This window comes from Canis lupus, chromosome 12, assembly GCF_048164855.1.
Source record: "Canis lupus baileyi chromosome 12, mCanLup2.hap1, whole genome shotgun sequence".
Classification (NCBI taxonomy): Eukaryota; Metazoa; Chordata; class Mammalia; order Carnivora; family Canidae; genus Canis; species Canis lupus.
Genome location: NC_132849.1, coordinates 5802590 through 5819457, shown reverse-complemented (window position 1 = coordinate 5819457; position 16868 = coordinate 5802590). Strand labels below are relative to the sequence as shown.

Here is a 16868-nt window from a genome sequence, read left to right as displayed (position 1 = left end):
TTCAAAGTCAGCTGTAGGAATGGAAATTGAAAGCTACCATAAAAAGTCAGAAAATGGCTTGGTTAGAACTAACTGTGAATGAGGGGGAGTCCAGTATAATCCCTAGGCAGCGGTTTCCAGATCTCACAGATAAGAATTCCTATGGAAGCTTGTTTCAAAGTGGATTCTAGAATTCCACTCTATCCCCCCCCAAAAAAAAAAAAATTCCGATTCCACAAGAATGGAATCTGGAATCCATATATTTAAAAGACACATGAGAGGATTTGGAGGAAAACTGGCTCTAATCTCAAGAAACACTTCCAAATTTGTTTTTAAAGATTTTACTTATGTATTTGAGAGGCTGTGCACATGCACATGAGTCCGGAGTGGGCAGAGGGAGAGGGACAAGCAGACTCCTTGTTGAGCAGGGAGCCTGACTCTAGAGCTCAATATCAGGACCTCGAGATCATGACCTATGCTGAAAGCAGATACTTAGCTGACTGAGCCACCGAGGCGCCCCTTAAATTTTTAAGGGCACAACACATTATAATTGACTATGGGTAAAAAGTCATACATATCTCTAGGGCTTATTCACCTTGCTTAAATGATAGTTTATGCCCTTTGATTTAATAATCAAATCCCCATTTCTTTTTCTTCCCTGCCCCTGGCAACCATTATTCTACTCTGATTCTATGAATTTGACTATCTTTGATAACTAGTGGAATCATTCATTTGGTCTTTGTGTTTCTGTACCCAGCTTTTTTAACTTAATGTCCTCATGGTTCATCCATGTCATCACATATTGCAGAATTTCCATCTTTTCTAAAAGCTGACTAGCATTCTATTACCAGCTCATCTGCCAATGGACATTTAGGTTGTTTCCACATTAGCTATTTCCAGTTGTGCTGCAGTGAACATGGGAGTGCTAATGTTGCCAATCCTCATTTCAATTCTTTTGATAAATATCCAGAAGTGAGATTGCTGGATCACATAATTCTATTTTTTTTTTTTTTTTTTTTGAGGAACCTCCATACTCTTCTACATAGCAGCTGCACCATTCTGCATTCCCACCAACAATGTGCAAGTGTTCCAACTTCTCTACGTCTCCACCAACACCATTGTTTTTTATTTGGCTTGGATTTGAGGGGTGTGTGGTTTTTTGGTAAAAGCCATCCTGATGGATAGATGTGAAGAGATGTCTCATTGTGGTTTTGACTTGTGTTTTCTCTGATGGTTAGTGCTATTGAGCGTTTTTTATATAGACTTGTTGGCTATTTGTACGTTGTCTTTTTGGAGAAATGTCTATTCAAGTCTTTAGCTCCCTTTTTAAATCAGTTACCAGTTTTTTTTGCTAGTGAGTTGTAGGACATTACCCCAACTTTTCAAATTTGGGAGATGAGGAGGTCAGGATAAAGGTCAGGAAAAAAGTCAGGATAGAGAGGCCAATTGAAAGAAATGTGGTGCATCATATTATTCTGGCTTTCAGTTTGGGGAAAGAGGAATAATATTTCCATCTCACTGTCTTCCTCTCCCAGCAGGCAGAACAGAGTTGGATGTAGATGGAGAGGCAAAGAAGCAGGCATAGCCATCTTGGATTTTAAGGATTTATTTCCTTTTTATTTTTCATCAATATTTTTCATTTCATTTTTCACATCAACAGAGTTGGGCTTAGGGGGGTTCCCCAGGAGAGCAGGAGAGATGGATGGGTCCCTCGGGGGGGGCGGGGGCACAGGGGAGAAGGTTGCGTCCAGCAAATGAAGGGTGAGGAAAGGGGGTACACACTCATACACTGGACACTGGAGAAGGCAATCCTTTGAGCACAGATACCGAAGAGTTAAACAGCGCCCCCCCTTCAGTGTTACAAAATGGGAGGAGTGACCATAGGGTGGGGGCGCCAGATGAAGCATGAGGAGGGTGAATTTGGATTTTCTTTTTTTATTGTTGTTTTCACTTTTTTTTTCATTTTTTTTTTTTAACATTTTACAAACAGCTAAAAACTACAACATATCACAGCTACGGTGGGGGGTGGGGTGGGGAGCAGGAGGGCACCAAAGAAAGCAGCCACACAGTGGGGTGAGGCAAGGGCAGCTTAACTACAGGGGCCTCTCACGTAGAAGGGTGAGATGGGGAAACTGAGGCTTCTGATCCCGCATGAGGGGTCCCTGGCTTATTGCCCAACCTCTTCCCACTTCAGAGGAGTTGCTGGGAGGGCCCCTACATTCTGCCCCTTGTGCTTTTTAATCTGCTGGTTTGACCTTAGGCCTGATTTCTCTCCCTCCCCTGCTGCTCTGCCTGTGGGGGTAGGCCTGATTTCTCTCCCTCCCCTGCTGCTCTGCCTGTGGGGGTACAGACCAAGGGTGGGAGGGCAGCTGTGCTGTCCCTGTCTGTGCTATAGTGGGTGGAGCCTCTCACTCCAGAGGCCTGTGCTTCTTGAGAGGAGGAGAGGAGATGGACCTTGTCATGTGTGGTCAGGTCTGTCTAGACTGTGGGACTCATCCTCACCTGGCCTAGGGCTCCTCCCTCCCAGGCCTGGCACAGAAACAAGATCAAGGGAGGGGCTATGGGAGGCAGGGCAGTGTGTGTGTCGACTGAGATGACCTGTGGCTGGTATCTGAGGACAGCATAGTGACACCCCACCCCATGGCACATACACACACATAAGTGTTACACATGCATCCACACACACAGTCCTGCAGAGCTGCCTCAGAACTTAATATATAAATAAATAAGAATTAGAAAACTAATTTCATAAAATTCAGGCTTCTTACCTATAGCCCAGATTGAGGGGAGAGTGGAGGCCAGGGGGCTGAGGTTTATTGCTACTCCCCCTGCATCCAACAGATGTGAGAGGGCACCTAAGGCCCTTCCAACTCTAAGAAGTTCTTTTGGTCCCTAGACGCCACCGAGCCCCAGCCCCCAGCATAACCACATGCCTGCGGTTTCACAAGGGCCTAGGCAGAGGGATGAGGGGAAGGGCAGGAGGCCTGTTTTGGAGCTCCTAGAGCCAGGAGGAGCTAGGCCCCTAGCTAACACTGGGAAGAAGGGTAAGGCCAAGCTTTCTCTTGTGCAAAGTCAGTGGGGGTAGGAGATGGGGAGTAGAACTGCATCCCACAACTAGGATGAAGAAGCCTTCCCTGGAGCTCCTGCCTATGGGGTCACACACATGCAGACACGCGCGCACACACACAGCCTAGACACAGAACACAGGGGAATGGGGATCGAGGGTCCCGGGCCCAGGATGGCAGGGCAGGGAGGGTGAAGGAGGAGCCATTGCTCTCACAGTGTGCCTGCCATCCTCTGAACCCCTGCGGCCCTCTCACTGCAGCACCTGCCCCCGGGTCTCAGGCAACTTCAGGGCCAGAGAACTACCAAGGGCAAGGGCAGCTGAGGCGAACAGGATGGGGGCAGCCTTGGTGATCCCCACAAAGGATGTGAAGATGCTGATCCCCAGCACAGCTGCCAGCTTACAGAGGGCATTCAGGAAGCCAAAGGCTGTGGTCCTGCTCAGAGGTCCCCCAGGGCAGCACGAAAAGGAGATGAGGAGGAAGCGTGGGGGATGGGTGAGTGGGTGAGAAAGTGGAGGAAAGATGGCAGGCAGTATCCACAAAGGAGAGGAAGGAGAGAAAGATCAGGGAATATAGATTGGGAGACAAGGGGAAAAGAAGACCAAAAAATTAGATTAATGGTTAAGACTTCAAGGAGCAAATACAAAAGTCACCAGCCCTTAGAGGAGAAACTCAAGGGGAATGCGTGCACTTTTAACCCTCAAGATGATTTCCCACCTCCTTACCCCACCTCCCCCCTGCCCTGTAGGCCCTAAACGCAGCTACCCTGCTCCCATGACACTCCAACTACCTCTTGTCCGAGGGGTAGAGTTCAACGGTCAACACGTCCAGCGCGTTCCAGGATGCAATGCTGACCCCCCCAAAAAGGCAGAGCAGAGCGATCATGGCTGACTCGCTGTTCCCAAAAGACAGGAAGAAGCAGGAGACACAGGACATCACGCTGGAGCCAGCTGGAACCAGGAAAGGAGGGAGCTGCATGAACCTGGCCACGGTGATGCCCACCCACAACCCACCCCATGCCATCAACTAGATTTGAGGGTAGCCCAGGATGAGACTTTTTCCAAAAGTACTCAAAAGGGAGGTTCTACACTCATCCTCAATCTCCCTTAAATTATCGTTTTATTCATAGTATCAGTTACAACTATCTCTTCAATAACAGCTACAGGCCAAGGAGCCTGATGCTTTACATGCATCGATCTAACATATCAGCCCAGTGAGGCAGGTACTGTCATCACTCCCATTTTGCCCAAGGTAGGTGGTGAAGCTGAGATTCAAAACCCGGAACCTCAAAGCCCGTGTGCTTGCTATTCTGCCTACCTGCTCTACCCTTAGAGAAGCTTCCATGCCAGGCCCCACCCAGCCAAGACCTAAACAGAAGAGAGAGAGAGAACCTACTCTGGCTAAGCTCTTCCTTCAGAATAAGGTTAGAAGCGTGTTGACAGCCTCGCCTTGCTCCCCAGCCCCCGAATCAGTTCTACCCCCTTACCAAGCATGCGGAGCCTGCCAATCTTGTCCATGAGCAGGGCAGACACAATATTCCCAGGAAGTACAGCCAGCGTCCCCAAGAAACTGACAAAGTACACCATGTAGGCGCCTTCCCCAGTCCCCGTCACATCTAACGGGCAGCCCTCTTTGTTGTGCAGGAACGTGCTGTTCACCAGACGGCTGTTCACAAACTTGTACTCAAACAGATCTGGGGGCAAAGACCAAGACAGGCAGGCAGTCATGCGAGAGGGACGCCACCACTGCTTCTGGCTCAGGGCGCTGCCTTAGTGGGGTCAGTTGGGGGAGGAGGGGCGCTCTAAATTGCTCAGGGCCATCATCACAAAACATCAAATGATAGCACCATAGAACTAGAAACCCTTACAGTAAGAAATGACCACAGTCTCATGACCGGTGAGACTGGCTGTTTCCAAGTTTTCTCATTAATAATCTTGGCTTCTTTTCGTCTGCCCGAGCTGACTATAAACAGTAGCAGTGCCATGGGATTAGGAAAATTTACTGAGCCAAATATTAAAAATCATTAAAAGTCCTTTCCAGGGTGCCTGGGTGGCTCAGTGATTGAGCGTCTGCCTTTGGCTCAAGTCATGATCCCAGGATCCTGGAATTGAGTCCCATATCAGGCTCCCCACAGACAGCCTGCCTTTGTCTCTGCCTCTCTCTGTGTGTCTCTCATGAATGAATAAATAAAATCTTAAAAAATAAAGTAAAATAAAATAATAAAAGTCCTTTCCATTATTTTTCCCTGTAAGGTAGGAAAAACTCACCCAGTATTCCATTAGAGGCAGGATCCTTAGTCTAGCTGATGAAGCAGCACTTCATGGGCATATAGTTTGAGAATCACTGTTTTAAAAACTGGACTAATATGAGGACGCCTGAGTGGTTCAGTTGGTTAAGCGGCTGCCTCTTGATTTCAGCTCATGTGGTGATCTCAGGGTCATGGGATCAAGCCCTACATGGGGCTCCCCACTTAGCAGGAAGTCTAATTGAGATTCTTTCTCTTCCACTCCCTCTGACCCTCCCCGCCCTGCCCCCCCCCAATAAATATATCTTAAAAAACAACAACAACAACCAAACAGTGGACTAATGCAATGATTCTCAGCCTTTTATGCACCAAATATCCCTTTTATTGTTGGTTTTTTTCCCTGAAGACCCTGTTTGAATGAATTTTGCCCTCTTCAAAGAGCATTAATAACACCACAGAATTGCTTTAATTCCAGCTCAAAGGCAAAGGAATTTGATGTTTTTGCCAGATATTCTTAAAAATCTTACAAAAAAATGGTCTATTTCTATTCAGTTTTTGGAATTCTTAGTGGTAGCTAATAGGCACCCATACCACCTTCCTCTGGGGCTCCCAAGAGCTCAGCTCATGAACCCTGAGCTAGGGAATGAGAAGGGCTCCCTCTTCCCTCTTCAAGATCCATCCAAACCTTCAGTCCGACAGCCAGCAGCTACACCACCTTACCAGTGTTATAGAACACAGTGTTGATGAACGTGCAGTTGCGGAAAAACGTGTTGCTCGATGTGACATCCTCAAAATAACACTCCTCAAATAGGGAATCCTCAAAGGACACTGACTTCAGACGTAGCCCAATGAACCTGTAAGGCCAGGATGAGGAGACATGCTTTCCCCTGTCCTCATACCCTCCTTCAAGGCTCATTCCTTTGGAATTGAGAAACCACAGGCATTTACCCCCACACACCCTGTCTCTGAACTCCCAGGCAACTGAAAGAAACAAGGGATATAAAGGGCAGGGAAGAAGTGATATGGAAAAGTCCCCACATACTTGTCATTGAAGTACTGTCCCCCTCGATGGATCTGATTTTCCAGGGTGAAATTAAAGGTCACATGCTCTACGCGCTCCCCAGAGAATAATTTGGTTCGGGCTTCGTAGTCCACCGCCTGGAGATGGCGGATCATGTCAGGAAACCAGACAGTCAGGCCATAGTAGCTGAAGAGTCAAGGATGATGGAGTCAGACAAGGCTCAGGATTAGGACCAGGGGGTCCAGAAATGAGGGGACGGAGGGTCAGGACCTTGCTCACCTCTCCCGCCTCATCTCTCAGCACTCCTCCCTGCACCGACTGCTAGGTCTGGGGGGCTTATCTCCCAGGCATTTGCTCTGCCCTCGGCCTAATCCCCACCCCCAGCCCACCCCCAGCCCACCCCCAGCCCATCCCCAGCCCATCCCCAGCCATCCTCAGGACTTCAATTCCCACCACCCCCACACACCTCCTCACCTGAAGGACATGGTGAACCACACACCCATCATCATCAGAGTGATGCGTCGATATTCTGGACCAAAACATGAGAGGAAATTTCCCCAAACCTAGGTGGAATGGAGCAAAGTCAGAGTGGCTGCACTAACTCCTCGCACCCCCAGATCCCCCCTCTGCTTCCCTAACCCTTTCCCTCAGTTCCCCCATCACCGCCCCACACACAGGTCTAGCCCTGCCTTTGTCTCCACCTCTCCACTCCCTTTTCCCTCTTCACCACACTATCCCTCATTACCTGGCCACCCAGGCTCAAGGCCCGGACCCCCCAGCGCTGATACCAAGTCCCCGTATCTGACTGGATCTCAATCAGCTCATCCTCCTGATGAATCGTCTTAATGTGGGTTACCTGGGGTCAAGAGAAGAGGTTAGCAGTCAAGTAGTCTGTATTTCCTAACGCCCCCATTCAGGAGCCTCAGTTTCTCCTGTAGTAGCAAAATGCAGACAGGGGGTAGATGTGATAGGATACCCTGAGAGACAACAGTGAAGGAGAGGGTGGTGGGAGATGTCTAGGGAAGGCAGGGGTGGTATCCAGAGAGGGGCTGGCTGGAGCTGGAGGGCCTTGGAGGATCAAAGGGAGGGCTCCGGCTCACCGAGAAGACTCGCTCAGGATGCCCCTTGGCTCGCATGTTGGTGTCATGAACCTGCTTCAGCACCATCCAGGCCTCATCATGCTTCCCATTCTAGAGCCACAGACACAGTTCCCACATCCAGGTTAGCTCCCCCCAGCCCAGGGTAATAGACCCGCCCCCCCGGGGGGCTTCTGTAGTCACAGAATACCAAACGGCTCCCACCCCTACCTCTGACCTACAGGCACGTACATCACCCACTCTGAAAGAGCCCCAAGGAAGGAAACAGCAAAATATAATCAGACTTGGGCGAGAGTAGGGTGAGTCCGGGAGACAGATATAACTACAGGTCCCAGGGATCCCCTGGTACAATGGAAAAAGAAAATCAAAAACAAGGGAATTGGTGATGAGGGGCAAGTAGATCGGTCGGCAGAAGAGAAGCAGCATCCTGACTCTGCCGGACCAACATCTACTTGGAGGGGGAAGAAGTAGAGGGTGGGAACTTCTCTTAAGCTATGAAGCCAGGGCCAGGGCCCCTCCCTGCAGAATCTTAAGCCACCCCGGGTTGAGCAGGCACCCTGGTTTCTCCAGGTGCAGAGCCCCTCTGGAGACACAAGACAAAGGAAGCAAGATCAAGTCCCCATAAGTACGGCCCCTGTGAGGGTCCCATAAACCAAACTCACCATGAGTGTGTGAACACAGAACCTTCTGCCTCCCCCCGCCCCTCCCCAGCCCCAGCCCTATTCACCTCCAGGAAGAAGCGGGGGCTCTCAGGCTGTGTGGTCAGAGCCCCGATGGCAAACACAGAAGGGAAGGCACAGACGAGGACGAAAACCCTCCAGCTGTGGAACTGGTAAGCAGACCCCATCTGAAAGCTCCACCCTGGCAGGAACAGTCAGCATCAGCAGAGGGGTGGGAGGCGGGGGGCTCCTGCCGCAAGGGAGAGTCTGGGGTGCCTTCCCTGGGGGCTGCTCACCGTAGTGCGGGATAATGGCCCAAGCCATGGCCGCAGCATACACTCCGCCAATCATCCAGAACATGCAGAGCCAGCTCAAATGCTCCCCACGTTTCTCCTGAGCCAGAAACTCAGAGAAATAGGAGAAGACAATGGGGATGGACCCTCCGATCCTGGAGGGATGGTAAGAATTAAGCATTAGATCCCAATCTCCTGCCCCAGTGCTCTGCTTCCCTGAGCACCTGTCAGCTTCCACACCTTACAAGAGACTTCTTGTCACATAGAGCCCCGTAGCCCAGTAGGTACCCATCCTCGGGACCCTGGGAAACAGGCAGGGAAGTCTCAGGGAAAGGGAAGCAACGCATGTTGAACCTTAAAGATGACTATGGGGTTGCAGAGGGGGAAGATAATTATAGACAATGGGGGGGGATCCCCAAAGGAAAAAGATGGGCAAAGAGGAGCCCAAGAGCAGGTGTGCAGGAGCAGGCCGGTAAAGAGCTGGGGACAGGACAAGGATGCAGGTAAAGAGCTGGGGACAGGGCAAGGATGCATGCGGGAGGCTTGGGGTGTAGGAGCCTGACGGTCACGGCTTCAGGGTCCTGGCAGCAGTGGGCGTTAACCAGGTCTGTTGTCAATGCAGGAAATACATCAATGGGGAAAGGGACCACTCAAGGGTTCGCAGGCACCCGGGGGTAAGGCTGAGACCGCCAGGCCTCTCTCTTCCCGGAGCCGGGCTCAGCATGGACCTGGGGGGCGGGGTGCAGAACTCAGGAGCGGACCGGACACGGGTGGTGCTTGGACAGGCGGTAGTGGGTCCTGGGCCGGGGGAAGCTGGCCTGATGGAGCCGGGAGGGATTCATTCATTCAACTCAGACACATTTGAGGCGCGGCCGTTGTGCCTGGCACGGTGCTGGGTGCTGGGCTCTAGAAACGGAACAGCGCCCCGGGCACAGCCCTCTCAGGGCTGCCTGGGGGCGCAGAGGAAGCGGCCACTCACCCAACCCCGGAAAGGAGGCGGCAGAAGAGGAAAGTGCCATAGCCCTGGACGAAAGATGAGAAAAAGGCGAAGACGCTGTTGACGGAGAGCGAGATGAGCAGACACTGCCTCCGACCCAGCCGGTCAGCCAGACCTCCCCAGAGGAAGGCACCCACCATCATGCCCAGGTAGACTATGAGGCCTGAGGGGGAAACAGAGGCAGCAGGGCAATGAGCCGACACGCTTTGGTTCTCGCACCTGCAATGCGTTACCAGACGCGGCTGCGGAGAGGATCAAGGAGCCAGGCGACTTCTAGAATAACTAAGTTGACCCACCCAGAAATGAGAGCAAGGAAAGACAGAAGGCCATCTCTGCAGGCCCGGGGTTCAAAGGCAGGAATGCAGATATGGGAGCCCCCAAATCCCACCCAAAATTCTTTCTTTCTCTCCCTCCCACTCTCTCTTGCTTGCTCCCACCTATCACTCACTGTCTCTGACTCTCTCATACACACACACACACACACACACACACACACCACCCCCATCTCTGGCTTGCCTGGAAGGAGGAATGGATCGGCCCAGACCCCCAGAGCCTCCTAAGGTACCCCCCTCCCCTCCCTGCCTTGAGGCCCACAAAGTAGCAAGGGGTTTCTTGCATCCCTGGGAAAGCAGTTCTATCCCTTCAGTTCCCTCAGGAAATTCGCCCCATAGACCCATCCTTCACTCCTCTCAGCTCCAGGGCTTCTGGTCCTAAAACTCTCCTGTTTCTTATTTCCTTCCTACATTCAGAGTTGGAACTGGTCTTAAAAATCATCCCTCCGGACTCTGCATATCCCCAGGCTCCAGCCAAGCCCCAAGGAGTGGGGATCTGCCCAAGGTCCCGTGCAACCTGGGAGCAGAGCAAGACTGAGGGATCCTCTGGAGTGAGCCAGGGGGTTTCCTCCCCCAGAGTCCACATGAGGAAGGGTCACGAGAGGGCGCTCACTGGCCCTTGAACACTCCCACAGCTGGCCAAGAGCAAGTGTGGCTGGCTTCTCTGGTTGAAGGCAGGCCTGGGAGTGATCGTGCTCCTCTCCCCACCCCCTAAATTGGCCCCCCATTTAAACTAGCGAGTTTAGATACTGACTTGTTTCCCCAGTCAGGGGAAGGGAGCAAGATGACAAGAGGGAAGTCTCTGATGAAACACCCCACAGGGGCCCATCCCACATAGCACCTTCCTGCAGAACTAAGCCAAGTGCCACCCAAGTCCCAGCCCAGTTGCCCTTCCCCAAGCCCTTGCACAAACAACCTCACTGTGACCCAATCTCAAGAGGAGAGTGTGCAGGGTAAGTCCAAGCTCTCTGGGAAAATCTGGGGACCAGGGTCCTAGGGAGCCCAGCAATATGGACAGGGGTTCTCAGGAGCAGAGGTGTTTCTAGAGTTTGGGGCCTGGATAGGGCTGGGGGGCCCCCCACACCCTCTGTGTCTTACCCAGCATGCCTTTGTTGGAGTCTGACAGGCACATGTCTTTCTCAGCACTGGGCAGCACAAAGCCCACCACAAAGACCTCGACGCCATCAGCCATCAGCGCCAGACCAAGCACGAAATAGAGCGTCCACTGGAAGCGGCCGTGGCCACATTCCCGGAGGATGGCTTCATACTGCTGAGCCAGTTCTTCCCGTTCTTTCCGCCGTTGTGCCTCCCCCCGGCCGCCAGGGGGGCCCTCCCCATCGCCCAAGCCTCCCCTCACTCCAGCCAGGGTGGCCCCATCTGCCATCTGCTCGCCTTTGCCCCCAGACTCTGCCCGGGGGATGCCCTGATACTCCCCCTCGTAGATCTCGTCATCCTCATCGTGGCCCTCAGTGGCATCGCTAGATGCACCACCTTCTTCCTCGTCCTGGGCCCCTTCCCCATGGTAATAGCCATCAGCAGGGGCAGGGAAGTCATCATCATCCTCCTCCTCCTCAAAGCGGGAGTAGGATCTGCGGGAATATTCATCCTGGACTCTGTCCAGGCCCTTTACCACTTTCTTGGCCGCATGCTTCTTGACTTCCTTGGCAATGTCTTTGGCCCCACGGATGAAAGCTGCCCGGTCTCTGAAGCCTTCTTCCATGATGGATCTTTGGGACTGCTTCACTAGATCTCGAATCCCTGCTCCTTATTCAGGTTTTGCTCAAGGACTTGTGAAGTCAGAAAGACTCTTTCCCCCAGTTACTTAGATGAAGAGCATTCAAGTATCTCCAGGCATGGGACAGGAGAAAATAGAGGTGTCTAGGAGGGGAGAGGAGGGAGAGGAGTTCTGGCCACTTCAGTTGGATACATGGGGGAAGGAGAGGGGAAGCAAGGGGATAGAAAGGGAAGAGGGAGCCAGGGTGTGGGGGCTAAGCTGGGGAGCCAGGACTACTCAGGAAAGGCCGCCTACTTCTCTTCTAGAAGCTTCTGGAGATCTAGAAAATATAAAAAGGGGGATAAAGGAGGTTGTAAAGTCTACGATGTCAAAGAAGGCCAATACAGAGCTCCAGTCAACCCAGAGCCCCACTGGGGCCAGGTGATGCAGGTGGTCTCCTTGCTTCAAGCCCACACTCAGGAAAAAGGGATGATGACCTCAACTGACTGCAGATCATCCGGCATAAGGCCACTTACTTTGACCTTGGAGATCAGTCCTAGGAGATTTGCCTGAGTCAGGGTCACCTAGAGCCTTTCTCCTGATCCCCTACCCCACATCAAGATCACATCCCTTGCTTAACCACTGACCTGCAAAGAATAAAACAGGAAATATGAGAAACCAGAATTCTCCACTCTAGTCTGGTCCAGCTTTCTTACTTGGGACAGGGCTTAGGGAGAATGTATAGGAGGCCCAAGGCCTCCAAACTGTTGACTTCAGTCCACCGATGGCAGCTGAAGTGGGTCTCTTCTACCCTTTCCCTCAGTTTCCAAGTTTACAGGCCTCACAAGGAGAGGTCTTCTCAGTGGGTAAAAATTTGCTTCCAGAGTCAGACAGATTTGGGTTTGACCTCTTGCGTCAGCACTTACTAATTAAGTGACCTCGAGCATGTCCCTAACATCCGGGCCTCAGTTTCCTCTTCTTTAAGGAGGGGAAAGTAAGAATTAAATGACGTAATGTGTATAAGCTCCTTACCATACTACCTGGCACATAAAAAGTGATCAAGAAATATCAGTCATTACTCTTTGTGACGATGATAATATAGTGAGATCCTCTCCACTTCCTCATAAATGCCAGAATAAAAGCCACCTCTGGGTGCTCATTAGGGTAAAGAGCAAAAGGGATACTATCAAAGAGAAAGCTGGTTTGGGGCAAAGCACATGGTGCTTCGATGACCTAAGTTGAAATTCCAGCTCTGCCATTTACTTACCAGCTGCTCTTGGGCAAATTCTTTAATTTCTCTAAACCTCAGTGTCCTTATACTTAAACTGGGGATCATTTTATTTTTCTGAGTCCCCAGGAGAACTCAACCTCACAGTAGATATTCTATAAATATCAGTTTTCTTCCTTCCCATTAGATTGAAAAAAAAAAATGTGAAGGAAGCAAGAAGGAGCAAGGGAAGAGCAGGGGGTCAGACCTGGATGCTGTTGCCCAGTATCCTCCCCAAACAGAGTTCTGGGGGCCTCTGTGTTAAATCAATGCCAGCAGACAGGCCCACACTGACTCACTCCAGACAAACAAGGGGAGACACAAAAAAAGGGAGACCTGGAATCTGAGGCCATGGAGAAGGGATGATGTCTGGCTACTGCCATCTTCGTTCAGGACATCATCCATAGGTCCCTTCCCTGGTGGGGGCAGGGACAGAAATGGCTGATCAGATCCATACTCTGCCAGCATTGGGGTCTAAGGTCCATAGCTGTGCCTCCTTTTTCCACAGCCTCCCTTCCTAATCCCCCTTAATCCTTTCTGCTCCTTCTCCAAGAGTCAAGGAAAAAGGAGTCCACAAATACCGCACTGCGTAGAAGGCCAGTATAGAATGAAGGGGACCTGGGGTCCCCCCTAAAAAAGGACATCCTCCAGAGGGAAGCATAGAAGGAAAGCATCCCCCTTCCTTCACAGAAGAAAAGGAAGCAGGACTAGATTCTGATCAGAGATCATTCCCCTAAAAATATCCTGCCTCCTGCTCCCACCCATCCAGAGCCTTCATTAAATGTCCCACATGCATATAGGGGCCCTGGTAGAAGGGGGTAAGTAATGCTATGGGCTCAGGGAGAAGCACCGGCAAGCTGGGCCTTAGCCCCTCGGGCCAGATGTGAAGGGTAGACTAGATGACCAAAACCAGTGACCCCCCTATGTCACCTTTTCTTTGTGGTTCAAGGCCCAAACCATCCCCCGTGCAAGAGAGAGAACGGTGGAACTGGAACCCCCTCGCTGCATGGCCATTTGCTTTCCTCTCCTTTCTTTCCCATCTGGGATCTCCCCCCACCTCCAAACCCTGAAGGACACAGATGGACCCACTAGGAGCCACATCCTGTGTTTGTCAACACTGTTTACCCCTGAGAGGTACATGCAGGGTAGAGAAGGCCTCACGGCGCCACAGCAGGATATGATGTGCTCAACAGCCAGCTCCCCCAGGGCCAATGAGCCCAGGATGTCAGAAGGGAGAGAAAGAAGACAAATTCTTTGAGTTGGTGAGGAAGTGGTGCTATTTTTAGACCCCAAAGCAGCACAGGATGGCTAAGCCTGTGGGAGAGAGACAGGACCTGAAGAGGTGGAGGTTAGAGGAGTCAGGATTCAGGGTTACGTGGCCCTTTTAAGGTTGGCTGGCTCCACCTGACTAGAAAGATGTGCCCAGGAGATTCTATGCAGAATGGGGGAGGGGGCTCCGGAGGAAATGCTTGCCTGCCCTAGGCGCTCAGCTAGGCACTCAGCCTACGCCTGAACAGAAGAGGGTCCGGAAGCCCCCACCCCCAATCAAAGTCCCTGACTTTGGGAGTCACTTAAATGCCCCAGCCCTCCTTAGCCCACGTGCAAGGTCATCAAGAAGCAGTCAGTTAAAACATCCACGGGGCTGGGGGGGTAAGACGGTGGGGGGGCCAAGGGGGGTATATGCTGGAGCACCCCTCCCTGTTACAGCTGGGTGACTGCGCCTCAGCTCCCACCCAGGACGCCCAAGGCCACACCTCCCCTCCCTACATCCTATCCCAGGGTTAGGAAGATGGAGTCTTCACAGTTCTGGGGGAAAAAAAGATGAAGGTGTCAGCTGAGAAGGCACACGGCAGAGGAATAGGGCAGGGCCGCAGGGAGAGACCTTCAGGGGCGCAGGCATAGAGACCGCCCCTGCCCGCGTTCGCAGCGACAGCCCCAGCACCCCATCTGGCCTCTGCTCTGGCATAAGGGAAGAGCCCCTAGAATTGACTGAACCCATTCTCTGAGTGCCCCCCCCCTCAGCCCGGCTTCTGGGCTAGTGCTCATCATCACTCAACACCCCTTCCCCCCAGCCCGGGAGCAACTGCCCAAAGCCCCGCCGTGCGCGCTTCACCCTGGTCATGTACCATCGCTCTACCCGGCATCTCCATTCTTCCCATCCCTTCCTTCCCTCCTTCACCTGCCCTTCCTCCAAGGCCCCCCGCCCCCCGCCCCCACCCCCAAGTCCCGGCCAGCGGACTGAAGCAGTATCCATTTTCTGGCCCCAACCAAGGTCATTTATCACGTGTGTGTGTGTGTGTGTGTGTGTGTGTGTGTGCGCGCGCGCAAGGTGGGGAGGGCACTGGGCTTTGAGCGAACCCTACCCCAATCCCATCCACCTAAAGCCCCACAACCCGTTAGTATCCGAGAGGACTGCAGCGACTTGGCTAAGGTGGGGAAAAACACCCCGACTCCATATATGTATTCCGGTCAGCACAGCGACTGAAAGAAATACCCATTCAAACCACCCCCAGCCCCCTCACCCCGAAAGCGGGGACAGCCCCCCCCCCCCCCAAGCCAAGCATCGGAGGATAAAATGGCTGCAAGGCAAGGATGCTCCTGCCCCGGGCGGGGCGGGGGTCAGAGCCCGAGAGGGGTCTCACCTGGGCCGAGGGCCCGGGGAAGGGAGTCCCGGCTGAGGGCGGGGGTCCGGGCGCGGGGCCGGCGGCAGCGGCGACTGCTCCGGGGACCAGGGGCAGCGGCAATGCAGACCTGCCCCCCCATCGCCGCTCCCGCCCCGCCTCCGCCCGCCCCCAGCGCCTCCGAGCTCCGGGAGAGACCATTGTCGGGGGTGGGGAGGCCCGGAGCCCGGGCGCGAGGAAGAAGGGCTACGGGCTCGTCTCGGACTCCGCTGGAGAGAGCGCTCCGCCCTTCGCAGCCCGCTCCTAATAAAAGATGAAAGGAACTAAGGAAAAAATAGCGATGTTAGGAAGACAGGTGGGAAGACAGAAGGGGAGGTGGGGAGCCCGCAGCCCCTTTCTCCGGCGCCCCGTTCCTAGCATGGCAGGACTCCGGAATTTCAGGGGTTCGCTCTGCCTGCAAAAAACCTCCCTTCTTCCCCTTCCCCACTGCTCCCAGCCAGACCCCTTTCTCACCACCCTCTCCCCAATCCCGAGTGCTCAAATCCAAGTTTACCTGGCCATTTTAGAGAGAGCAGGAATAACAAGGTTCTTAATCCTGCACTGCCAGAGGTGAGACTCCTGTACGGATTCCTACCACTTTTTCCAGAAACAGAAACAGCCCTGATGATTTATTTCCAGTGCAGATCTCCCATCCTCCATTCAGTTGGTGGCAGCAGACTGAGTAGGGGAAGAAGTGGAGGGGGATTTACAGGCCTAACCAGCTGGACATTTCCCCTTCTATCCACTGGCTCCAGTGACTCAAAAAGGGGCTTCTTCAATGCTCTATCCAATTCCTTTTATTACACACACACTCAAGGGTCTGCTTCCAGGACAGGAAAAAGTGAACGATTTCAGTTCTTTCCCTTGACCTCCTACCAACAACCTGGACTCATAGATCTAAGTAAGACATACCACTTGGTATGTGACTGACCCTGCTCCAGAGGTGAAGGGAGCCCCTGTGGTTTGGGGATATACATACTGAATGTGTCTACCTATTCTGGGTAAGGGCTTAGGATATTCTGGACAGAGCATAGACCAGAAGCTCTGACCTGGGTTCTCACTTCTATAAGCTGTGAATTCTTGCTCAGGTTCTCTGCCTCTATGAACCTCATTTTTCTCCTCTGGCTTGGACTGGATACTGCATCAGCTCCCTTTCAGGTCTAATAGCCTGTGATTCTACTTTACTCAACATGCAGGTTTCAGGATGCTGGAATATGTTACATGGGGAGGCCTAGTAGGCCATGTCCCAAGAGAGCTCCAGGTGGGATTTGCAGTATTGAATTTACCACTAACAGGAATGTCAGTCAAAAAAACAAGAAACCAGTTCAAAAGGCAAAGTGTTCATTTCAGATCAGAGTTTCAATTCGGGGTATGTAGATTTAAGTTGAAACCCAAGTAGTGTCCTAATGACAGGAGGTGGACTCAGGTATTTATTGGGGGGAAAAACCCCTGGAAGATTAGATATTTGCTTTTAAAAAGAGGTTTAGGGGATCCCTGGGTGGCGCAGCGGTTTGGCGCCTGCCTTTGGCCCAGGGCGCG

General features: G+C 52.4%; 1 protein-coding gene across 2 annotated transcripts; it reads right to left on the bottom strand.

Annotated features, from left to right (window-relative positions):
• Positions 1–1569: 1569 nt before the first annotated feature.
• SV2A (synaptic vesicle glycoprotein 2A) lies at positions 1570–15978 on the bottom strand. 2 transcript variants are annotated; one of them, XM_072769361.1, is made up of 13 exons: positions 15844–15978; positions 10787–11742; positions 9339–9519; positions 8363–8514; positions 8135–8268; positions 7411–7500; positions 7056–7166; positions 6785–6873; positions 6332–6496; positions 6010–6143; positions 4531–4737; positions 3835–3994; positions 1570–3479 (listed from the first exon to the last, which is right to left on the bottom strand). In XM_072769361.1, the coding sequence occupies exons 2-13, from the start codon at positions 11406–11408 to the stop codon at positions 3296–3298; spliced, it is 2229 nt and encodes a 742-aa protein (XP_072625462.1). In that variant the 5' UTR covers positions 11409–11742; positions 15844–15978; the 3' UTR covers positions 1570–3295. The 2 variants fall into 2 exon arrangements, with proteins under 2 accessions (XP_072625462.1, XP_072625461.1); XM_072769360.1 differs by lacking the exon at positions 15844–15978 and adding an exon at positions 15312–15470.
• Positions 15979–16868: the final 890 nt, after the last annotated feature.

Excerpts from the sequence above, each read along its gene's own strand:
- SV2A (XM_072769361.1), bottom strand. The coding sequence starts at position 11,408 with ATGGAAGAAGGCTTCAGAGACCGGGCAGCTTTCATCCGTGGGGCCAAA. Across the intron at positions 8,269-8,362 it reads GGCCATTATCCCGCACTACG|GGTGGAGCTTTCAGATGGGG; the intron begins GTGAGCAGCCCC and ends TGTTCCTGCCAG. Across the intron at positions 7,167-7,410 it reads ATCCTGAGCGAGTCTTCTCG|GTAACCCACATTAAGACGAT; the intron begins GTGAGCCGGAGC and ends TCTTGACCCCAG.